Here is a 24,757-nt window from a genome sequence, read left to right as displayed (position 1 = left end):
TACTGTTGTAATTGGCCCATTGCCTACTAATTGTGAATCATAAACCATCAAGTGAGTGAAATAATTAGGTTGATATGGCGTGATGTTCAACACACCTCAAAACGGGCAAAATTTTGGTAGGTCCCAAGTCATTTTACGGCAGCTGCAGGTTAGGTGCAGCTCTTGCTTCGGTTTTGCTTTAGTTTAGAATAGATACTTCATGTATCTTTCGTTTAGACCAGACCTGGGCATTTTACGGCCCGCGGGCCACATCCGGCCCGTTGGCTGTCCCTGTCTGGCCCGTGTGAGGTTTAAGTAAATTAAAACATCAATCCAATATAAGTCTATTTATGCTATGCATGAAATACGGCAAGACGAACAGCTACGCGTGATGCTGGTCAAAATCGTCATAAAACACAAGTTGTTCAACCCATTGTTACGCGATAAAGGCTATAGTGCTCTTTTGTGTCGTGCACCCGATCCGTCTGGAAGTGCCCGATTAAGATCGGCTGTGTTACGCAGAATAATGCGTTTCTTATCGGGCGGGATTAGAATCTTTAGAACCTGTGTTATAACACAGCCCGATTGCGGACGGTTTTATCGGTAATGGCAGTGGAGCATTAAATTTGTTTTTTATTGGCAAATATTATTTTTGCTGTGATAATAATCGCAGGTAAATTGGGTTTTATATCAAAATGGCAGTTAATTGTAAAACAGCAAGACAAAAACAAATGCATTCTAAGCTGTGAAATGAATATGTTAAACACTAAAATGAGCCAAGAATCAATATTGAAGTACCTGATTGGCATCAAGGTTCTGGCAATGAAGCAATGCAAAGGGACCTTTCAGTGAGAAGAGTTTCCAGTTCTTACCTTTATATGAAGCAAAGTGAGGACCAGCACACTGTCATATGAGGGACTTGTAGATTGGATTTGAATTGAAATGATTCACAGTAAGTGGCTGCCTTGTTACTGCCTTTCTAAACTCAACTCTTTCTGTATTTCTGGCTGATGTTATTTTGAATTTTTAGCACAGTTAAAACCCCCAATATTGAATGTTAACTGTGTTTTATAACACTTAGACTGCTTATTGGTGACTAAACTCAAGCCTCTTTTGTTTAACCCATAATTGTCAAGTCAAATGAGCATACAATTTATCTTTATTTTTTTATTGCAGTTCACCATCTGGAAAAATGCTTAAAGCTTGAAAAAATCAACAGGAACATTCCATATCAAAAAAATTGAAGAAAGTCTTTCATTGCGGAAGAATTTTGTCAACAAAAACAGCTCTCTCTTAAAGTGTCAGCAAAATTATTGATGTATACAACCTGTTACTTGCCTCACAGGAGAAAATTGTATGTCGAGATATGCACAACATACTTTAGTTTTACATGAATCAAATCGGAATATGTGTTATTTCTTTTCCACTGTTCTCCCTGCCTGCAAGTTTATTTATTAGTTCTTATACCCAAATTAAGAATTTGTATTCAAACATTTGTGGGCGTTGATATTATTTTACCTCCATGGTGATTATGGTCTCATGTAAATTCTGAGAATGTTTTGCACTCTGATGTAGAATCAGTCAGTAAAAGTGATTCATCAGACATAAATTGAGAACCTCTAGTTTTGACCAGTAGTCTGCATGATAGCATGTTGTAACAATTGTGTGGTTCAACCTCATTTTCACATGATATCCGGTTTAATTTTCTTGATAATTCATCAAATCATTACATTTCCAGCTGTACAATATTGTTTCACCTTTTTGTTTTATTTTAGTCTGTTTACTTGAAGATCCTTGTTTAGTATGTACTACTTGTAAATGCAGGTTTTAACTGACCAATCAACCAATTGCTGTGAATGTAATTATTTATTCTCTTCCCATTTATTTCTGCTTTCATATAACTATGGGGCTCAACTTGAAAATGTTGAAGTGTGGAAATTGGGTTCATAAGGTGCTTTTTCCATCAATAAAGTGTTGTCCTCACTGTGCATTTGGTGTTTCATCATTTTCATTAGTACAGGCTTTAACGTGTTTGAGACCACTAACGGCTTGAGGTATATGGAAACGGTTTTTACACGCCAACTCTAAACAACATTCAGTAAACGCTTGCAAAATATCGTTAAAATCTGATCATAACGTCGAAAATGAGAGGCGTACATCATAAGCGAATACATGGCATAACCGCTTTAAAAATGATTTTTGCGCTGTCGAATTATGTGGCTTATAAAAGCTCCAGATGACAAACGGTTTAAGGTAAACGCAAACGGTTTTTACAGGTCAACTCTAAAATACATCCAGTAAAGCCATACAAAATATCGTTTAAATCTGATCATAACCTCGTAAATGAGAGGCGTGCATCATAAGCGAATGCAGGGCATGACCGCTTTAAAAATGATTTTTGCGCTGTCGAATTATGTAGCCTATTAAAGCTCCAGATTTTAAACGGTTTAAGATAAACACAAACGGTTTCCACAGGTCAACTCTAAAATACATCCAGTAAAGGCATACAAAATGTCGTTTAAATCCGATCATAACCTCGTAAATGAGAGGCGTGCATCATAAGCGAACGCAAGGCATGACCGCTGTAAAATGATTTTTGCGCGGTCTACCCATACAGCATGTACAGGCTCCAGATTTTAAATCGTTTAAAGTTATTGTCACATTTAAACGATGTTTTGTATGCGTTTACTAGCTGTATTTTGGAGTTGACCTGTGAAAACCGTTTGTGTTTATCTTAAACCGTTTAAAATCTGGAGCTTTTATAGGCTACATTGGTCGACTGCCCAAAAATCATTTTTGAAGCGGTCATGCCCTGCATTCGCTTATGATGCACGCCTTTCATTTACGAGGTTATGATCAGATTTAAACGATATTTTGTATGCCTTTACTGGATGTATTTTAGAGTTGACCTGTGAAAACCGTTTGTGTTTATCTTTAACCGTTTAAAATCTGGAGCTTGTATACCATTAGTTGACTGCGCAAAAATCTTATTTAAAGCGGTCACGCCCTGCATTCGCTTATGATGCACGCCTCTCATTTACGAGGTTATGATCGGATTTAAACGATATTTTGTATGGCTTTACTGGATGTATTTTAGAGTTGACCTGTAAAAACCGTTTGCGTTTACCTTAAACCGTTTGTCATCTGGAGCTTTTATAAGCTACATAATTCGACAGCGCAAAAATCATTTTTAAAGCGGTTATGCCATGTATTCGCTTATGATGTGCGCCTCTCATTTTCGACGTTATGATCAGATTTTAACGATATTTTGCAAGCGTTTGCTGAATGTTGTTTAGAGTTGGCGTGTAAAAACCGTTTCCATATACCTCAAGTCGTTAGTGGTCTCAAACACGTTAAAGCCTGAACTAATGAAAACGATGAAACACCAAATGCACAGTGAGGACAACACTTTATTGATGGAAAAAGCACCTTATGAACCCAATTTCCACACTTCAACATTTTCAAGTTGAGTCCCATTGTTGTATGAAAGCAGAAATAAATGGGAAGAGAATAAATAATTACATTCACAGCAATTGGTTGATTGGTCAGTTAAAAAAGTGCATTTACAAGTGCATAGTACATACTAAACAAGGATATTTAAGTAAACAGACTAAAATAAAACAAAAAGGTGAAACAATATTGTACAGCTGAAAATGTAATGATTTGATGAATTATCAAGAAAATTAAACCGGATATCATGTGAAAATGAGGTTGAACCACACAATTGTTACAACATGCTATCATGCAGACTACTGGTCAAAACTAGAGGTTCTCAATTTATGTCTGATGAATCACTTTTACTGACTGATTCTACATCAGAGTGCAAAACATTCTCAGAATTTACATGAGACCATAATCACCATGGAGGTAAAATAATATCAACGCCTACAAATGTTTGAATACAAATTCTTAATTTGGGTATAAGAACTAATAAATAAACTTGCAGGCAGGTAGAACAGTGGAAAAGAAATAACACATATTCCGATTTGATTCATGTAAAACTAAAGTATGTGGTGCATATCTCGACATACAATTTTCTCCTGTGAGGCAAGTAACAGGTTGTATACATCAATGATTTTGCTGACACTTTAAGAGAGAGCTGTTTTTGTCGACAAAATTCTTCCGCAATGAAAGATTTTCTTCAATTTTTTTGATATGGAATGCTTCTGTTGATTTTTTCAAGCTTAAGCATTTTTTCCGGATGGTAAACTGCAATAAAAAAATAAAGATAAAGCGTATGCTCATTTGACTTGACAATTATGGGTTAAACAAAAGAGGCTTGAGTTTAGCTACCAATAAGCAGTCTAAGTGTCATAAAACAGAGTTAATATTCAATATTGGGGGTTTTAACTGTGCTAAAAATTCAAAATAACATCAGCCAGAAATACAGAAAGAGTTGAGTTTAGAAAGGCAGTAACAAGGCAGCCACTTACTGTGAATCATTTCAATTCAAATCCAATCTACAAGTCCCTCATATGACAGTGTGCTGGTCCTCACTTTGCTTCATATAAAGGTAAGAACTGGAAACTCTTCTCACTGAAAGGTCCCTTTGCATTGCTTCATTGCCAGAACCTTGATGTCAATCAGATACTTCAATATTGATTCTTGGCTCATTTTAGTGTTTAACATATTCATTTCACAGCTTAGAATGCATTTGTTTTTGTCTTGCTGTTTTACAATTAACTGCCATTTTGATATAAAACCCAATTTACCTGCGATTATTATCACAGCAAAAATAATATTTGCCAATAAAAAACAAATTTAATGCTCCACTGCCATTACCGATAAAACCGTCCGCAATCGGGCTGTGTTATAACACAGGTTCTAAAGATTCTAATCCCGCCCGATAAGAAACGCATTATTCTGCGTAACACAGCCGATCTTAATCGGGGACTTCCAGACGGATCGGGTGTGTCAAAATAATACAGCGGGGATGGGAAAAACACATAAATCTGATTTTTACAAACTGGAAAGCTTAAACGCGAATTCGAATTTGATCAACCTAATTGAATAAAAACTTTGGGTTTTAACATTTCAGCGTAATATTGCTATTATTCATGTCAATTATTTTTTATGCAAACTATAAATATTTGCATTACAATGCTCAAATGTAGAATAAAGTTTAACCAAGTTATCGTTGGTTTGGCCCTCGGACATAAGTCAGGTTTCTAATGTGGCCCCTTTTAAAAATTAATTGCCCACCCCTGGTTTAGAAAAATGTATTGAATAATTTTCGTTGTGTCTTAGCTGCATTTTTTTGGCAGTGATTTTTAATTAGTTTATTTCCCTCGGAATAGGCTAGGTTTGTGTTCAGATTTTTGCCCTTCTGTTAGACTTTCGCACATTCTTTCGCTCTAGTTCAGTGGTTCTTAACCTTTTTTCCTTGCTGCACCCCTTTCAAATCACTAAAAAGTTTTCGCACCCCCCTGGGTTTTTGTATTTATATAGAATAGACCTAACCAACCTTAATGATTCAGCATCCCCGCGCCCCCTAGGAACAGTTCTCGCACGCCTTGGGGGTGCGTGCACCCCTGGTTAAGAACCCCTGCTCTTGTTACATTAGCCTACAACAGGGGTGCACAACCTGCGACCGCAAAGACGAGTTTGTGCGTCCGTCAACATGTTTATTAAAATATATGTACTGGCGGCCGTGACGCAAATCAAAACTATTTTGCGAAATATTTTGATTTTTAAACTGATCTTAACACATTTTGTGGAACTTAAAAGAGTATTTCTAGCCTATAGTATCTATATGCGTCAGACTTTTTTATGCCTATTGTGTGCAAAATATCATAGGCGCTGAGTTTTACAAAAATGCAAGGTGGCGGACATAAAATATGACGTCACTTTGTGTGACGTCACTAATGCGTGAAACCACAAGAACCCAAATTCAAAGCCAACTAAACTTTTCATAGAATGCAACGTTCGTCAAAATCAGAAAATAAGATGTTTGAAATATCGTTTAATTCGCAATTGCAACACGTTGCTGTAACGTTTAACATTGACTCGGCGATGTTTTAAAAATGTTTTGTCGAGTTTACCCATTTATGACATCACATTTGCAATGTGCACAACAATGGCCCAACATTTACTGACAGACTGTTGTGTGTTTGACGTCATAAACAAAACATTACCAAACCAGGTTGCAGTTTTAAGCCACGTTTTGTGGCTGTATTGCCAGCACATTTGTTTAAAAGCAAAATTGTTCCCAATTTTCTTCAGATTTGACTATATTTCGTACGTACCGCTACAAACTAACCAAAACATTCACGGTGGCCGACACCGTGCTTCAAAAACCCAAGGTGCCGGCGCCACCCCGCCACCAGGGTTGCCAGGTACTGTCGGCTGGATTCGGACAGTATTTGTCTGAAAATCGGACATTTTAGGACAAAAAAAATACGAGAGCGTATAATTGCTAACAAGGTATCAATATCGAGGTGCCAACTGCCATTTTTTGTGCGTTTACGTTACCTAAACTCATAAGCGCCGAGTTTTACACAAATGCAAAGTGGCGGATCACTTATGCGTGCAACCACAAGAACTGAGACCCAAACTTAAAGCCCAACAAACTTTCCAAGTTCGAAAAAAACGATATGTTTGAAATAGTATTTAGTTGGTAATTGCAACACGTTGCTGTAGCGTTTATCATTGTTTCGCAACGTTTAAAAAATGTTTCGTCAACTTGTTGCTTCATATCACCTTAGATCAGTGCTCTTCAACCTTTTTAGTGGCACGGAACCCTTGAAGTAGTTTGTCAAATTTTGCGGAACCCCACAAAGAAAAATCCTAATAAGCATGTAATACAATAGGCTCAATATAAATAGAAAACGTCTGCATTTTTAACCAGTGGCGTGGCCAAAGGGGGCGGAATATACACATGTTAGTTATTAAATTGGCAAAAAAGGAAATATTTTTAATTTTTTAGGAAATAATTATTAAAAAGACACTTGGATTTTTATTAGATCTCTGAGCATAGCGATACAACAAGAAATTATAAGACTTTTAGTAAATTATAAAGTAAACATCACCAGTCATTAAAGAAAACACTTTTTACGCTTAGGGATGGGCCGAGCTGAGCCAGAACCCGAGACTCGGTTACGAGCATCGCTGTTTTTGATTCTTCGTGCTCGGCCGAGCAGTTGCACAAACTGACCCGAGCATTAAATTTGTATATTCATGCCCTGCTAACAAACGTAGCTAGTGTTAGAAAGGGTGTCTATAAACAAAAACGAATGATTTTTCAAATGTATTAGATGGTGGAAAACGCGCACTTTATGGGCATGTATAGCTTAATATACTGCTGGTGACGTAAAAGACCTTGTAGAGCTGAAACTAACGTAGAATGGATATTTTTGTGACGTCATAACGCACCGAGCATTAACGTGAGATGCTCGGTGCTCGACCAAACAGAACATTTGCAGTTTTGGCAAATCCCTAACACCCAGTGTTACTCAGGAAATAGACACAGCAGATGATCTTGGATTTATTACTCAACAAATTGTTAAAAGTCACAAAATATTTGGCACCCCCAAAATACCCCAACTGTCCCCAAGCACATAATATAAGTTGACTTCAATAAAACGATTCACTGAAACGATTTGCCATGTTACTTGGATTGGTCGTTTTTGTATTTGTCTCACACTTCGGCCATGAGTAGCAAAGCTTGGCTTATTACCTCACAATTGATCAATGGGTTAACTAGATTTGTTAAACTAAACAAAAGGTTAACTATATTGTACCGGTGAGCGTTGCTGTTCGCCACAATGATATTATGAATCGTTTTTGAATTCGTGCAAGAAAGCTCGGGGAACCCCTGCGGAACCCTTAAAGTTCACGGAACCCCTGAGAGAGTTGTACGGAACTCTAGGGTTCCGCGGAACCCCGGTTGAAATGCCCTGCCTTAGATAACCATTTATTACAATACAATTGCATTGTACACAACAATGGCCAAACATTCACTGGCTGACAATTCTGTGTTTAATGTCATAAACAAGGTACTAACCAAAACAAGTTGCACTTTTAAACCACGTTTTGTCGTAAAAAAGGTTTGCAACCTTCAAAAAATAGGAAGGAGACAAAAAGTTATTCATTCAGCAAAATTCGGACATATTAGGACAAAAAACTAAATGTCCTAATGATTTTTAGGCGTCAGACACAGCATGTGAAATTAGGCAAATTTATCGTTTTTTGTCCGTTTTTTAGGCCATCTGGCAACCCTGCCCGCCACCGCCTATTCGGCGCCTATGCAAAATATGCTAAAGAGCAGATAGAGATTATGACATCATAAACAGCTAAGACTGATCGCCAGACTGTTCATTTCAATCTGTGCATCAAGTTAGAAGTTAATCTAGGCTTTTTAGGCGCTATTGGTATGTAGATGGTATATATATATATACAAGCAAGCAGGCATATATATATATAATATGCAAGTATTTCTTTACATCAGTAATTCTAAAACACAAGCAAGCTGGCAATTGGCGGCCGTTGGTGAAATAAAGATCTGCGATGCGGCCTTCACAGCGAAAAGGTTGTACAGCCATATTTTAACTTTTTGTACAATAATGCGTAATTTAACTACTTGAATTCTTCATCGGTCAAAATTTTCAATTTGTAGGTCAAATTTTTTCATTTTTTAGGTCAAAAAAAATAAACCAGACTTAGTGGAGGAACTATGCCTGTTAAGGAGACAATTGTTACATAACAAACACAATTGTCTCTTCTTTGATCAATATGTTTCATGCATTTTCGACAGAAATATCTGCTTTTTTGTTAAAGGGTTTGGTCAGTCCGTGCATCAAAAGCTGGGATGAATAAGTTTGGAACGGACAGCCAAGGAAAGATATGAAGGTGCAACAAATATAAATTTAAAGTTGAAATGTTTTTTGTTTGTACAGTGCACCCTGGACATGCGGCGAACACAAGCAGCAAAGGGAACTTAACGATAGAGTTGGATAACGGAAATCCTTACTTTTACCCTGGAAGTACTGTTTCGGGAAACCTTATAATTGAGCCTAAAAAGCCTTTGGATTTTAAACGTAAAGACTAAACGTAACGCATCTTACTTACTTTGGCCAGTAATGCAAACTGAAAGTTAGCCTTTTAACAAAACTCGTGAAACGCCATGACATAAAAATATACGTACATATTTTTTACAAATATACAAGAAAAGTTTACTCATAGAAATTGAAGTAAAACTCAACGGGCTTGGGGAAGTGCGTTGGAGCGAAACACACGGTTCTGGTGAACATCAGCACACCGAACACTACAGTGCTCATGAAGACTACACCAGGCAAGGAATTGTCCTGGTGACATCAGGTTATTATTTTTGGGTCAATAACATCAGTTTTTTGTGAGAGCAAGTACGTTTGGAGCCCACGAAAAGTTTTGGTACCATTGGAAGCGTAGAAAGTGACCCTTAGGTTTGTAAATCTCTTTTAACGAGCTTCAAAAATGTAGTAATTAAAATTGGTATTGTCTGGGTGATTTATATTAATCGGTAGGACTAAATAACAGTCAAAATTGAAGGCAATATGCTTCGCTGTCGTTCCCCATTGAACATACTCTACCTGTACCTTTCGTCAACCTGTGGTATATTTTTGCCAACTTGGTTTGTATTGCTTGTTTCAGACGGAAATTACAAATTGCCTTCTGGAAGATCTGTTCATCGATTTCAATTTACTTTGCCGCAAAACATTCCAGCTTCATTTGAAGGTACGAGAAAGGAAAAGTGGATAAAGTGTAGAAAACTCTAATAAATGTCCTTTTTAAGCATAGACTCGTTTTTTTAACCGAGTAAATGTTCGTGTTCTAAAATTTTGAAACCTCATGATCTTCAAAGCATATACGATATCAGATGTCACTTTTATGTATTCAATTGCTATGACGTTAACTTTAAAATAGTTTGCAGCACATGATCTGTCATTTGAATAAACAAATAAAAACACAGACATATAGTAATTGGGATTATTTTAGATTTTTCTTTTCGCATTTATTTCTCTTTATAAAAACATTTTGTGTTGTACTTAGTGTCTGGTGGCCACGTAAGGTATGTCATCAAAGCTAAAATCTCAAGGAATGGAATGTTTGCAGATCTCAAAAATGAAATCCTGATTATTGTGCTGGGTTACCTGGATCTTAATACTGTTCACGGCGCTAAGGTATGTGATAAGTTACTAACAATACAGTATATGAGGGCACGAAATAGACATTTAATTATCAATTTTTAGAATTTCGTTTATGATTTAATTTAGTCCCTGTCAATTTTAATTAGTGTCAACTGGTAATATGGGAATGATTTAGGAAGTAGCGTCAGGGAGTGCTTCGATGACACTGTGTTGCTGCTGCTGTGCAAGTCGACCCATCGAGGCAAAATTGACTCTTGATAAAACTGGATACGTACCCGGTGAATATATCAAAATTCATGGAACCATTGCAAACATGAGGTTAATCTGCATTTTTTATCGACGAATTGTTAATCTAAATTTTTAGATTTGTTGATCTAATTTTTTAGATTTGTTGATCTAAATTCGCAGATTTGTTTACGATTTGTTGATCTAAAAAATAATGTTTCTTTACAGCAACTCGAGTATGAAAGGTAGCAGTTGTAGTATCATCCAGAGTGTTAAGCAAATTGCTACCAATAAATCGAGAACTGTAACCAACAGTGTTGCCAAGCTGCAGGGCCCAATGTGCGGTCGAAATTTAAACGTTCAAGTCAGCGAAAATTTACAGGTTTGTTGTGAAGATTTGAAATCAACTTTTTAAACTCAGACAACAGTCAGTCTGATTTTTTTTTTCAGGTTCCGTCGTTACCACCAAGTGGATTAAATTTCTGTAATATTATGACACTTGAATACCTTCTCGAGGTAAAGTTTTACTGGTAAATGTCATCAAACCCTGTTTATATTGGAAAGGCTTTTACAGTTCATACTTTTACTTGTTGTAGATCGATTTTAGCTTCAATCAGGGGTTAAATTGTTAACATGCCAATTTGTTGCTTTATTCGTTTGCACGCAATGATGTACTTATATAACAAGTAATTCATCAATTAAAATAGCAAGTGCAGTGTTCATCGATTTATGTTTTACTTAAGCTCCGAGTCCATACCCCAACTTGTCATACGACTTTGCGCAGTTCTGCTCCAATCGTGATTGGCACAGTTCCTCTAATAATGGACGGTGAGAGTTAGTCAAAAATGCTATCGCTGTTAAAATATCCTAAATAAAGAAACTATTGTAATCTCAAACCTGGGAAATGTATGTAGGCATGACGTTTGCCCTAATGTAAATTTTTGTACAGTCATTAAAGTACAAATTTATTCTGACAAGCTTCACATTTTTTCAGATAATTATATGGGTTATTCTCCAAGAACGGACAGCAATTACCAGCAACAATCGCAACTCACCTCCACACCTACACCTCCTAATTATTTTGATTGGGCTCACTAATTCTTGTCGCACTTGAAATAACATTATAATTGCATTAATCGGCATTAAGGTTTGAATCCCTAAAACAATTTCAATTCGCAAAACATGATTCCCCTCAAATAATAAAATATACAAAATATTAAAACGAGCGTAAATTTCAAGCATCAATTGCACAACCCAAACATGAGTGTTAAAACACTAGAATGTTTCAAAACTACTAACACTGCAACAACAAAAATCTGACTTTAGACCTGAGCTTTTCACCCAAAACTTCGCGAAACCTTGGGTTTCATGTTACGCTAATATTGGTTTCTCGGGGTTTTGCTGTAAAAATATCAAGAAGGCATTATTTTCATGTATTTTACGTGTTTAGGATCCGTTCGCTTGTTTCTCTTTTTTAGCTGCAACACGAACGTCCAACAACTGCTAGAACGACCGAATACGTTTATATGAGCTATTGCTGCCAGGCATAGTATCAAGTTTAAAGAGCTCTTCTGGCAAATGTAATTTTATTCCGACGTTTCGACGTCCTATACAGGTCGTCTTCACCAGGGCAAATATCACTGAATGCGACTAGTACAGTGCACGATAAACAAAGGCAAAAAGAATGGAACGCAAGCACGTCACAACGCAACGAAAACACCGCTCGATAACAAATGATTGGGTCTCTTATCTTTTAGCAGGTGCCTGTAGCACGTTGGAAGCATCACGTCTGTTTTGATGTTCATTGTGTTGCCCCGTTGGTGAATATTCCATGACTCAAGAAATAGTCTTTTCCTGTAGTCAGGCTCCTAGGCCACAACAGACGCCGCATTGAAATCAATACGGTGGCCTTGTGATACCGCATGATTGGAAAGGGCCGACTTCTTCGCGTCGCTGTTGGCAACATCCCGTTGATGTTCTTTTCGGCGGGTGTTGAGTGACCTTGACCCAATACGTTTATTCGTCACGTGACTGAAGCAAAAAGGCGTTTTCGGAAATCAGTAATAGTAATAGACAAGATAACTCAAACCATTTTAGAGTTAGTGTAATTACAAGTTACAGCTGTCGACAGCAAGCAAAGGAAGAAACGTAACGATGTTACAGTGTTAGCCAGATGTAGTACGTTAAGTAAATTGTAAGTTTTAATGCACATAGCGAATTGATCAAATTTTTAGATGCATCTTTTATAGGTTTGGGCAATTGTTTATTCATGCTGATATAAGGCTGAATCAATTTTATTGTGGTATACACCGTTATAAGATCCAAATAATATAATCAACTGCCAAAATATACTAAACACGTTTTAGTTTTACACACCAAAACACGAATTTCAAAATCAAGTAAAATTTATCAATAACGTTTATTAAATGTATTTTAAACTTGTTTACATTAGTTTACAAAATCTTCAAGGCCATGACTGGTGAGCCACAAATAAAGAACATCGCAAATGTAAATGGCATTGGGTCGCAGATCAGGATTTTGGTCCCAACTTCTCACCATTACATTCCAGAGGAACCTTGCGTGAGGCAAATCTTCTCTATCACAAGCCAGATTGTTTTTGTCTGCGGGACGTTCTCCTAAAACTACCTTAGACGCAATACTGTTTGGGTCATCCTTATATTGCCATGGTAGCACGCGGTATATCAAACAGTAGATGAGAATACTTAAACTGTAAATATCGGAAGATGTTTGTGGCCTCTGTCTTGTAGGTTCGGGCGATTCTTCTTGAGAATATGTGTAATACTGGTCGTACACATTTTCCGACCCTTCACAAAAGACTTCCAAAAGCTTTTCGATCAATTTTTCTGGAGCTGCATACGGAATACAAAACAAGTCCACGGGACAGCCATCTACAAACCTACCGTCCGCATCGTACACTCTGCTGCACCCGAAGTCTGATATTTTGCATCTCAAATCACTTGTAAGCAAAATATTATCTGGCTTGATGTCATTATGTATAATGTAACCACCGGATGGAAGGTTGTGTAAATGACGTAAGCCCAAGGAGATGTCGTAACACATTTTCAGTCGGCGACGGAAGGATATTTTCTGCTTATTATTTAGCAAACGATTTTGAAGATTTCCATTTGGTAGATATTCCATCACTATATTTGTGTTCCCGGAAATGGTTTCACACCCAAATACATTCACGACGTTTTCATGTTTTCCAGCCGTTTGAACGCGTGCCTCGTGGTTTAACCTAAACAATTCAATACCACTGCAAATACCGTCTCTGGCAATTTTAACACTTTGGTCAAGTCTTTTATTGCATTATCGTCCGATAGTTAATTTGTTTTTGAAGTAATACACAATAAAACACGTTATTAAGGGTTAGAAGTAACGCACTTTATTGTAAAATCATACCATTCCTCTTCGCTGAGCCGTCGTGCTGATTTTAACACCACCAACTTTTTATCGGATATTTTGGCCAGTTTCACTTCTCCGAAAGCTCCCGATTTGAGATGTGTAATCTTCAGGATAAAAAAAATTACAAAATAAACCTAATGTGTTTGAAGGTTGTGCTAAACTAATTAAAACGTCAATATAATCATTCCATCAATCAAGACCACTTTGTTATTTACCTGCACACTCGCTGTGTCGAATTCTTTCGACAATTGATTTCCACCCATTTCGTCCTGTTTAACTCTACCTGCCTACCAAGCCTAAAAAAAGTCATAAAACTAGACTTACCTTGTGTTTAGCATAATTCAAATATTCAAATTTAAATCCATATTGAAACCGGTAATTTTACGACTTAACACCAAACTATACTAGAAAAACACAAGAATCCAACTTGACTATCCTGTCTAGGACAAAAAGTTGTTGTACCCAGTTAACAAAGCTTATCTAGTGGCAAATGTAAAATAATAAAACCCTTTCAACAAATGCTACGCAGCAACGCAGGTGAAAGTAGGGTATCGGCTTCTAGCAAACATTACAAATGTTTGTTCGCCCTCATAAAGTTAAACACTATGGGTCAACATACTGTTTCGTTCAGGGCCGGATTAACACCATTAGAGGCCCTAAGCACTAAAACAATTTGGTGCCCCTTACACCATTTTTTATTCGAAATATAAACGTAAAAACAAAATTATTCATCGAGATTTCGATTTTAACATAATATACAGCAAGGGTAATAGACTATAAGCTTAGCTGATATTAAACTTGCAGATTTGTTTCAGAATGTCAGAAATATTCCAAAACTCAATTAAAAACGCCTAATTTTGCTGCTGCCTTCCCCAGTCTCAGCACTGTTGCCCAATTGTAAAACATACTAGTAGGACTATTAGCAGGACCCTGGAGAGAGAAAAAATATGCTGGTGCAAGTCAATTTCTGGGCCCCCCTTTGAACACTATTTGTGTGCTGATGATCAAGCGTTTAATACGTTTATTCGACAAAAGAACAAACAAAAGTAAGCTAGTCGCACTCATTAAACAGCTTGGACAATAACGTCAAACCTTTACAGTTTTAAAAACCTAAAATTCTTTTTACTGCATGCACTATAGCGTTCGTACAACAAAGTAAACGCTCAAAAGCAAATATTGGTCTTGACATGTACTGTGTTCGCTTAAACCAGGGGTCACCACAAACTTTTTTCAGCGCCAAGACATGATATTTCTAAAATCCCAAAACCTGGTAATGCGACTGTTAAACTGTATAGTTCAAGGGTCGGCAACCTTTTAGGCGACGCGTGCCAAAGGCTGAATTTTAAGACCATGGCATGATAAAAACTATAAACAAGCAGTGTGACAGGTTAAATTGTTACTTCAATATAAACAGGCAAATCGGTTGGCGTGCCATAAAATACCTCCTAGTGTGCCAACCTTGACACGCGTGCCAGTGGTTGCCGTCCCCTGATATAGTTAGTCTCATCTTCCGAGCAATGCTTGTATATTACGTCACAAGTAACCTAGGAAGGCAGTTGTTTGCGCACAATCAGCACTTGTAGTCTTGTCTGTGATGTAACAAACTGGCTTTGAATCAATCATAGGCGTTGTAATCTTATGAAACAAGGTAATATCAATTCCACACATCGCGACAGGAAAACTTTCGTAGGGAGTAGTTTAATTTTTGAATGTTACAAAGTTACCAATACGATTTCGCAAACCAAAAAATATGGTCGAGGGCCGGATGAAATGACCACAAAAATATAATATATATATACTCGGTATACCAACAAAAATACCTACAAATCGCACAGTAAAGTTCTGCTATTGTTTGGTTAAAGCCAACTGAACAGGTTATCTGGTAAAAGATTTCCTGTTTTTGTTGGTATACCGAGTCAAGCCAAGACTTTTCACAGCTGAGAAGACTCAAGTCAAGTCAAGCTTTCGAAAAATGTGACTTAAGTCGGACATGATACCCCATTACTGCTAATTTGTTTAAAATAATAACTGCTTTGACGGTAATTTTCACAGGTACGTACAGACCAATTAAAAATGTTAATACGAAGGGTCGAAGGCAGAGAGCAAAGTAAACGTCTTCACACACACAAACATAACTGTCGCTTTATCGTTTATGTACGTTAACAAATATGGTCCAATAAAGTACCTCGCTTACTACCAAAGCTGTGACCAAATCAAATACGTGTAACAAATGCTACGTCCAGAAAACTCACCAGCACTATGTAGTCAGCGCAAATGTGCATAATTCTTACCAAACAACGGACACAACTGTGGCACAATCAAGTAGAAATATCAAAAAGAGATCTTGCTAAAATTCGTGCATGCACCAACGTAACAATAATAAAACTTGTTGCATAGAGTTGCACTACAAACAAATCAAACTCCATATTCGGCGATCAGCATCAACTTTTTTCAGTTTCTAAATAATTTTAAAAGTACACATTTCATCACCCTGTAATCTTCAACTTAATAATTATGGGCCCCCTAGACTCTCATGGGCCCCGGTGCGGCGCACCGGCTGCACCCCCCTCTCGTGGGGCCAGCCTATTAGCGTCGTGTTTGATTTACGTTTGCCACATACACGAATATGTTTCGAAACAGCATGCTATTAACTAAGCATTGCCTTACTGCAGTGGTTCCCAAACTATGCGCCGCGGCACACTGGTGTGCCGCCAGATGTCATTAGATGTGCCGCAAAAAATATTGAAATTAAAATCAATCAAGTAGAGTAGTAGTACCAGGTGCTTAGACCACTAGGCCAACATGCTTCACGTCTCTGAGATGTTCAACTAGGCTATTTAACTATGAGAGTGACCTGTATAGCGGCTTTATGACCTCATAGTTAGTGCCTTTGTCAGCTAAAAAAATTATTCAAATGTTCGAAGTGCGCCAAATAATTTTTGTTTTTTCTAAAATGCGCCTTAAAAGAAAAAAGTTTGGGAACCACTGCCTTACTGTCTTGACCAGGGGTGCCCAATCTTTTTTGACTCAAGATCGACGTTTGAGGTAGTGTAGTCCAACTCTCGGGATCTACCATTCCAATACAAACTAACAAGATAATGCAAGACTATGTGTGTATTACCAAAGGAAAACTAGCATTTTCCGAGCCCTGTTTTATGTTTTTTATCGTGGTTTGGGTGTGACTTTTTACACTGCATTGAACTTAATTTTTTATAATTCATTCGATGCTAATCTTGATAATACAAAAAGTACCAGCACAAAGTAACCATTACTACTGTAACTATTATTTTTGTGACGTAACTATTACTTTTGTGACTTTTGCGACGTAAAGCGTCGACTGAGTATTTGTGGTGTGAACATATCCTAATGAATAACTGTCACAATAAAGTCATCTATGTAGGGCAACATTCCCTAAAAACGCATTACAAAACAATGATTTTAAATAATTTTCTGAATCCCTCGCGATCGACTTGATATCAGTCTGAGATCGACCAGTCGATCGCGATCGACGGGTTGGGCACCTATGAGTCTTGACTGTTTTAGGTTTTAACAAACAGAGCAACGCAACGTTGTTATGTCATAGCACGCAATCAATCCCTTTTGTCAGTTATTTTATTTTATTTTTTCGCTTTATAAACAGAACTTATTTATTTTCATTACATTTTGAACATAGTTGTAGTTTTTTTGTCAGATTTAATAATTTACCTAGAAACCATTTCTGTGGTGCCCCTCCTTTACTTGATGCCCTAAGCACGTGCTTATATTGCTTATAGGTTAATCCAGCACTGGTTTCGTTTAACGCCTAACTGCTTGCACGTTTACTTCATCCCGTGATTTTTCGCAGTGCATAAAGCCATAAACCATGGATTACAACGGCTGATCTCATTTTGATGACTACCAAAAACAAAATGCACAAAAAACTCCTTACAAGCAACAGTAACATTACAAAAACCTACAAATTTTTTGCAAAAACGCTTAAAAATGTCATAGAGAAATCAAAACAAATTTACTACACAAACATTTTTACAGCGAATACAAAAATAATCCCAGGAAAACCTGGTAATTCAAACTATCACATCACTGAAAAAAAACTAAACACAACAACATATCAACACATGAATGACAGGTCCCACATCAACAGCCAATGCATTCAACAATAAACAAACTATTCCGCTTACCAGTTGGGCTATTATACCGCTTAACCGATGACTGGAAAAGTAGCTTATATTGCACATTAATCTTAGCAGGTATGTAAGTGGCAAGGCATCGATTCTCAAATCACCTACTACGATTTGCATCATTGCTGTGTTTGAGTATTCTAAACAAAAATTAACGAAATTTAACCCACAATTTTTAACACCGTAAACGAACATTAAAGTAAAAGTTTGTCCAATAGACCAGCGCTTCCCAACCGGTGGGCCGCGACGTTCTTTCTGGTGGGCCGCAAAGGTTCAAACTATTACCATATCAATATAGAAGTTGAAAAAGTTACACAGTTTGTAAGAACGTACTTTCAAGTTTAACTACATTTCTCTATAATATAATATTACTTACCATAAAAGCCGCATAAGATTTCACGTTACACAAAGCTTTATCACACAAACAAACTGCAATTGTTACGTCACAACAGTGGCCTAAGCTCACTTTAGGCAAAACCTAGGCTAATGTCTTCGTTGGTACCATCATCAGGTACAATGAGTCAGTAATTCACAACTGCCCTCTAGACTGTACAAACTGTGGTTTTCAGTGATATATTATGGCGATGAAGGTGCAAGAACAGTGCACGAATGACAACAAATACAGTTCGTATTCGAGATCCAAAACAGTTCAATTGTGCCACAGTAGATGTCATGACTATACAGAATAGAGGAAACTGAGACAATTAAGACAGTTGAGCAGTTGAGATTTCTGAAGTTCACAGTACCTAGGTGTTTGACATTATGGTGTTGGTTTTATCGTCTAAACATTCAAACAATAATTACAATCAAAAAGTTACTAGAAACAGTTCATATGGCTAGACATTAACATAGTTGTAAACTTGCTGACATTTGGTTAACACACAAACATTTAAACTAAGTCGATTCTAACAGATTACTGCACTAATACATAGAAACTGCACTTTTAGAACAAGGTGTGGCTAAGTCCAAGCACATTTTAGTCACATGACACATTTAGAAGTTAGGATTGGCCCAAAACTAACAAAAAACAATGCACTTGGGAATGGACGTAACGCATGGTTGCACTTGGGAAAGGAACCACAGAAAACATATTAATTATTGTGAATTTGTCCGTAACAAACACCTCACAACATAAAAGAAATATAACCTCTATTGAACTACAATTACTAGTTCAATGATCAAGCGAATATAAAATTTGCTCTCCACTCTATCTGTTCTTTTTAAAAAAAAATTTACAACAAGCAATGAATCTACAGTTGAAGATGATAGTTGAGTGCGCTTTTTTGTGACAGTGTTGCCACAAACACTAAAGGCTCTTTCACTAGATGCACTTGAGGCTGGCACACTAAGTACTCCAACTGCTAGTCTGTTTAATTTGGGAAATTTCCTCAATATTTTTTTACAAGTCCAAAACTGGATAAGATTCAACTGCCCTTTTTCATAAAATTCATTAGTAAATGCATCCTCAAATGTAGCTTTGGAGTATGCTTCAATTTCGGTGTCTGCAGAACTGAATGACCCATCTTCTTGCCATTCACTAAACTCATCATCAATACTAAAAACCTTCTTAATTTTGCTTGGTGGTGGAGCATAAGAATGTTCCAGTAAAGTACCACTGGGTGCAGATGTGCTGCTGTTACGAGTATGAAGCTCACCCAAAAGCTCCTGTGCATAACTGAACACTTCCTCTTTCTGTTCTGGACTTAAAGGAAGCAATGTTTTAAACTTTGGATTTACAAACAAAGCAAGTTTGTGCATGAGTGTAATTTCAAACTTATCATTTAAAGCTTGCAGTGCTCGTGACTTGAATGGTTGGTTGCAGTTCACCTTCAAGGGCTTTGGTAGCTTCCAAAAATGGGTCCAAAAACTTAATTAACAGTCGTACAACACTCAAGTCAATATCTTCTAATCTACTTTGTTGCCCCTCAGCAGTAAGAATCTCATGAACTTTCTCATAAATGTCAACAAATGATTTTAACATTGTCACTGTGGAATTCCACCTTGTAGCATTTGACTGCTTTACTGTAGTAGATAGCTTGTTGTTAAGACCAGATCTTTTCAAATATGATATGACAGACTTCACAGCAGATACACTTGTTTGAACCTGTGTAACAAACACCATATCTGAGTCATCCTTGCTCATTGGAAGCACTGATTTACTTAAATGGTCCAACTGCAGTGTATGTCTAACTACTGTTGCCAGCATGTGACAAGCACACGGCTGTCTTTTGAAATTAGCCTAAGCAAGTTTAATGTTACTCCCTTGATCTGTTACAAAGCAACACTTCATTAATATTTCCATCGAGATTCCTAATTTGCTGCATACACTTTCGAGGCATTTCCTAATGTTTTCGCCTGTTTCACGTTCATCTGGAAATTCATGTACTGCAAGAACTTGTGCTTTTAGCTTTTTCTCCATTACATAATGCACTGTTAAGCTAATGTAGTGCCGGCTTTTCAAATCTGACCACATATCAGTTGTCACTCCAATCAAGCCATGACATTCAATGGCTAACTTAACTTCCTCTGCCAGATTTCGTTTTATATTTTTCGATCTTTCAACAATTTTTCTCTTTACAGTATATCTTGATGGCAAAAGAGACTTAGCCGATGTATTGCCATGTTTCGCACCTATCTGGATGCAAGCTTGAATTAGACCCACCAGGCCATCACCTTCTATTGCATATAATGGCATAACATCAGTGGCAATGAACTTAACACTTGCCTCCTGCACCTGAAGTTTGGCAGATTTTGGAACCGCTGGCTGGGTGAAACAACTGGTTATTTTTGGTTGGCAGTTTACAGAATTCTTCTTGCACCTTTGTATATGATTGTTGTCAAATGAGTTGTCCCACTTTTTGATCTGTCATGTTTCATCAGCATTTTGCAGTTGTTGCAAATGGCATAACCAATATATTCGTCTAAATTACCATTATTATAGGCCTATAGATCAGCTGATGTGCTTCCACACTTCACTTTTTCCTTCCATAAGTTCTTTTGACACAAACTTTCCCTCCCTCAAAAATTTCATTTTCCATAGCACTAGTAGTATCCAATGGTTAACTAAATGCTAGCTACTACTGCTAGCCCAACTTCCTAAGAATGTGGAATCAAGTATCAACTACTCTGTGATATCTTTCGACAAAAAAATCTAGCTAGGCTAGTACAGCACTACAAAGTCTACAGAATTTGACAAGGCGCTCAGTGGCCAGCGCTAGAGACGGGTTCGCGAGCAAAAAAGTGCACCTCGTGCACATGTGCAACATAGCGGTTGCCATCTGCAACATAGCGGTTGCTATCTGCAACGTAGCGGTTGCCATGTGCAACATAGCGGTTGCTATCTGCAACACAGCGGTTGCCATCTGCAACATAACGATTGCCTTCTGGCACATGGCGGGTTGACATGTTGCACCTTTAAGTTAACGTGTTATTCACCTGGGTGAACTAGGTGCAGTTGCTGTACATGATGTTTGCGCTTTGTCAGGTTACACAAGGTACGATGTTTAGGTGGTAAGGTTTGGTTCAACGTTCACGTGGGGCAAGTTATTGTCAAGAATATTGTTCAAAAGCTTTTCTTGTGGGCTCTAGCTTAGCACTTTGACCAGGTAGTACACATTGCGCGAGGTTGTTGTATGAGGTAACAGCAATGTTGCAAGGGATAACATCAATGTTGCGCTGATTATTTTTGGACTAAAGGCTTTATATTGGCCTGCCTTGATCCCTTGGTCACTTGCTTAAGACTGGCTTTGCTTTGTCAGTGAATTAAAACTTATACAAATGCACCTAGACCAACCAGGCAAATACTTAGCTTTAAATCATTGCATCTATCATTGATGTTATGTACACTGGAAGAAGCCTTCAGACAAATGATGTCCTTTTGTGCATGACATGCATTTTGCAGGTTGAACTTAAACATCTGAGACAGATTTTGGTTGAAGTTTTACCTTGGTCAGATGTAGTTACTGTCAAATATTTTGCACAGGTCATTTGCAAAATGGATACTGCTAAATCATTTTTTGAGAGTTTGCAATGTAATCAACAAAGTATAAAAAAGTGCTGCAAATGTCAACTTTGCCTAAAAACGTTTGTTACAAGTGAAGAACTAAATCTTCATGCCTTGACAAGCCATTTTGACAAGGCCATTTACCTTGATATCAATGGGTTAAAAGGTAAGAGGATACAACTTACAAAGTGTTTTGCCTTTGTCTAAAAGTCTGTTGCTTTTATTGCTTGTAATTAATATGTTGTTGTGGATGTATACTGGTATTATTTAAGTTTATTTTGTCAGGTTTTTGTTTGCCTTGCAAGTTGGGTTGCAAGGGTCAAACCAAGACAGAAAAAAAATGGGGCCACTTTCATTGCCCAAGATGTAACGCCATTTTAACACGCACATACACTCTCAAACGTCATGTAGTAACCCAACACAAAGAGACTGACAAGTCTACAACAAAACAAGGTATTAAAGAATATGCAAGTGTATGATTCCTCCACAACTAAAGATAAGTATGAGGAAACTTAGGTTGACTGTACCATTTATTGTTCACATATTGTTAGTTGCAATTTTTTTGCCATTCATTTGCATTTGCTCGTGACAAGGCAAGTAAAATTTTGACTTGACTGATGCTGGTTTGAAATTTGTTTGTGTTTTATTATGGTAACTAATTACATGATAGACCCATTGCATATTTTATTGTGCAGTAAACCTGTAGACAACAGTTCATAGCAAATTAAGTACAATTTTTTATAGATATTCTTAAACCAGTTAAAATTGCAACATTGTGGAGAGTTGTTTGATGACAGGGATAAGTTGAGAGAACATCAAAAGGATCACAAGAGTCTAAATCTTTACCCATGTGTTTGTGTAGACAAACTTAATGGCATTTTTTTGTGTGCGTTTAGCAAATCAGGTTTTCAGTAAGTTAAATCATATTTTTATCAGACTACCACCATTCAGTTTTGCATTCATACACCTTTTATTTGCTTGCAAAAAGATCTTACTTATTACTTCGGAAAAATAAAAGTGACGCACATCTGCAAGTCACCGCATTCCAACCCATAAAACACCCAATACAACAAGATGCACACAACTGTGGCATTTTTGTCTTAAAAGTAAAGCTCAATAACATAAAAACTGTTGTTACAGATAGCATTTGTTCTGTTTCAGATTGCTGAATGCTTGTTTAATGCTCCAAAGTTGGACTCCACCATTCCATTTCAAGTGTACTTTCCAAGTACTAAAAGGGCACTGCAAAAGAGCAGAAAACAGTTTGCAGAAAACATTTTAAATAATTCAGGTAATCACTTTTGAATTACCCTTTAATAAATGCTTAAAACTTGACAGCTGCCTGATAATCCTCAGTATCTTTTTATATTGTACAAACATAAGGGTAAAATAATATACACAAGTACAATGTAATGAGGTTTAACGTTGAAATTAGTCATGAACTACACTTCATTAGCCCAGTCCCCTTTTGGTTTCAAGGTTAGGGGACCCACGCGTTGTACATGCAATCTAGGGTCAGATTATGGCTCTATATGTTTGGCTAAATGTGTCTGTCCAGCCACATTCGAAGGAGTTTCCATACCTTTATGCTCATTTAAATTTTTATTCAGATAATTTAGCTAATCTATGCAGCCAGTGCGGAAAAGGATCACAAATTGGAAAATGGGTAATTATTCTCTCTACCCAATATGCTAATTTACGAAACTTGTAATAAGTGTATACCACTTTTTTTAGATTGAATGTGACAGATGCTGGAGGTGGTACCATGCAAGATGTATGGGAATTCCAGAAAGTTTTGCTACATCCATATTTTGGCCATGTCCTGTTTGTATTTAACAGCTTTTTGATTGTTCATTTTCTTTTCTTATTACCTGTGAAATAAATAACAAGTAGGCATTAGTAAGGATAGTTTTATTTTGTGCGTGCAAAGGGATTGCCAAAAACGAACTAAGCTTGCTAAACCCTCGGGGAGGGGGGTTAATGTTCAGCTGTATGTTCACAAAAATTGCAAGTGTTTTTGCTTCTGTTGTCGAGTTTCCATGTTGCAGTAAGACTGATCCTTGCACTAAACTTCTGTGTCTCTAAGCTCTGAACGGAATTTACCAAGTTTACCAGTTCAAACCTTGATAAATATCATGTTTTTGCATGTTTCTTGTGTTGACAAAATAACTGTTAGTTAAAAATTAGCGGTCCAGCGTAAAAAACGTCAAACTGGATTGATCTGTCACAAAATGTAAAACTTTTTCCCCTGCCGTTCAACCAAAACCCGACTAAATCGTACAGAAAGAACAGCAAAAGTAATTTTACCACGTGTGGAGCTGTAATTCTTGGTCGAACTTAGCAATAATCCGTATACCCAGTGATGTTCAACATGTTCACCGGCATGTTGCGGTTCGCAACATAGCATGTTGCAGTTCGCAACATGGATGTGCAGAATGTGCACCGGGTGGCGTGTTTGCGCCACGACCTCTGTTGCAGCGCTAACCTCTCTTCCTTTTACATTTCCAATGGAAGCACAGTTTCCAAGTATTAGTTGGTTATAGTTAAGTTAAGGCCCGTTTACACTATGCGTATCGCGCTCGCTCAAACCTGCGTAAGTTTGTTTGTTTCATTTTTTCTGTCTGGCTTCGCGCTTGACTGATTTCGGGCGCTCATGTCTCGTAGAAATGAGCGAGCGATCGCCTGCCGAGCGTTTTTCTGCGTATCAAGCTGCTTGAACCTGCGCAAACGGTTCGTGATATCGCTGTGTACTGGTTTCTGATTTGAAAAAGTTCATTCATTTGGGCAAAATAAATGATGGCACGCCATTTGCCGTCAATTTA

General features: G+C 37.3%; 3 protein-coding genes and 3 long non-coding RNA genes across 9 annotated transcripts; 3 read left to right on the top strand and 3 right to left on the bottom strand.

Moving 5' to 3' along the window:
• The first annotated feature begins 457 nt into the window (after positions 1-457).
• Positions 458-1,967, top strand: LOC145209407 (uncharacterized). Its single transcript, XR_013855093.1, has 2 exons — positions 458-931; positions 1,156-1,967. It is a non-coding gene; the product is annotated as an uncharacterized LOC145209407 (long non-coding RNA).
• Positions 1,968-3,371: 1,404 nt separating this feature from the next.
• Positions 3,372-4,887, bottom strand: LOC145209306 (uncharacterized). 2 transcript variants are annotated; one of them, XR_013855061.1, is made up of 3 exons: positions 4,692-4,887; positions 4,413-4,551; positions 3,372-4,188 (listed from the first exon to the last, which is right to left on the bottom strand). It is a non-coding gene; the product is annotated as an uncharacterized LOC145209306 (long non-coding RNA). The 2 variants fall into 2 exon arrangements; XR_013855062.1 differs by having other exon boundaries at positions 4,762-4,887.
• Positions 4,888-8,709: 3,822 nt separating this feature from the next.
• Positions 8,710-11,426, top strand: LOC145205084 (arrestin domain-containing protein 3-like). The gene is made up of 10 exons (XM_080077760.1): positions 8,710-8,755; positions 8,874-9,014; positions 9,160-9,294; positions 9,607-9,690; positions 10,006-10,136; positions 10,279-10,421; positions 10,557-10,710; positions 10,779-10,844; positions 11,072-11,156; positions 11,323-11,426. The coding sequence occupies exons 1-10, from the start codon at positions 8,710-8,712 to the stop codon at positions 11,424-11,426; spliced, it is 1,089 nt and encodes a 362-aa protein (XP_079933886.1).
• A 469-nt stretch (positions 11,427-11,895) lies between these two features.
• Positions 11,896-18,399, bottom strand: LOC145225197 (receptor-interacting serine/threonine-protein kinase 2-like). 2 transcript variants are annotated; one of them, XM_080091891.1, is made up of 4 exons: positions 17,933-18,399; positions 13,970-14,050; positions 13,752-13,858; positions 11,896-13,587 (listed from the first exon to the last, which is right to left on the bottom strand). In XM_080091891.1, exons 2-4 carry the CDS (start codon positions 14,015-14,017, stop codon positions 12,777-12,779), a joined length of 966 nt encoding a protein of 321 aa, XP_079948017.1. In that variant the 5' UTR covers positions 14,018-14,050; positions 17,933-18,399; the 3' UTR covers positions 11,896-12,776. The 2 variants fall into 2 exon arrangements, with proteins under 2 accessions (XP_079948017.1, XP_079948009.1); XM_080091883.1 differs by having other exon boundaries at positions 13,970-18,072; positions 18,309-18,399.
• A 3,144-nt stretch (positions 18,400-21,543) lies between these two features.
• Positions 21,544-23,834, top strand: LOC145225210 (uncharacterized). Of its 2 annotated transcripts, XM_080091900.1 has the most exons (6): positions 21,544-22,101; positions 22,221-22,388; positions 22,680-22,846; positions 23,097-23,226; positions 23,546-23,601; positions 23,670-23,834. In XM_080091900.1, exons 1-3 carry the CDS (start codon positions 21,771-21,773, stop codon positions 22,724-22,726), a joined length of 546 nt encoding a protein of 181 aa, XP_079948026.1. In that variant the 5' UTR covers positions 21,544-21,770; the 3' UTR covers positions 22,727-22,846; positions 23,097-23,226; positions 23,546-23,601; positions 23,670-23,834. The 2 variants fall into 2 exon arrangements, with proteins under 2 accessions (XP_079948026.1, XP_079948031.1); XM_080091905.1 differs by lacking the exon at positions 22,680-22,846 and having other exon boundaries at positions 21,742-22,101.
• Positions 22,887-24,680, bottom strand: LOC145225227 (uncharacterized). The gene is made up of 3 exons (XR_013859832.1): positions 24,243-24,680; positions 23,658-23,806; positions 22,887-23,177 (listed from the first exon to the last, which is right to left on the bottom strand). It is a non-coding gene; the product is annotated as an uncharacterized LOC145225227 (long non-coding RNA).
• Positions 24,681-24,757: the final 77 nt, after the last annotated feature.

The sequence above is a fragment of the Phallusia mammillata genome, chromosome 1 (assembly GCF_965637545.1).
Source record: "Phallusia mammillata chromosome 1, kaPhaMamm4.hap1.1, whole genome shotgun sequence".
Classification (NCBI taxonomy): Eukaryota; Metazoa; Chordata; class Ascidiacea; order Phlebobranchia; family Ascidiidae; genus Phallusia; species Phallusia mammillata.
The sequence above is the reverse complement of the archived record's forward strand: the minus strand, read 5'-3'. Positions and strand labels throughout refer to the sequence as shown.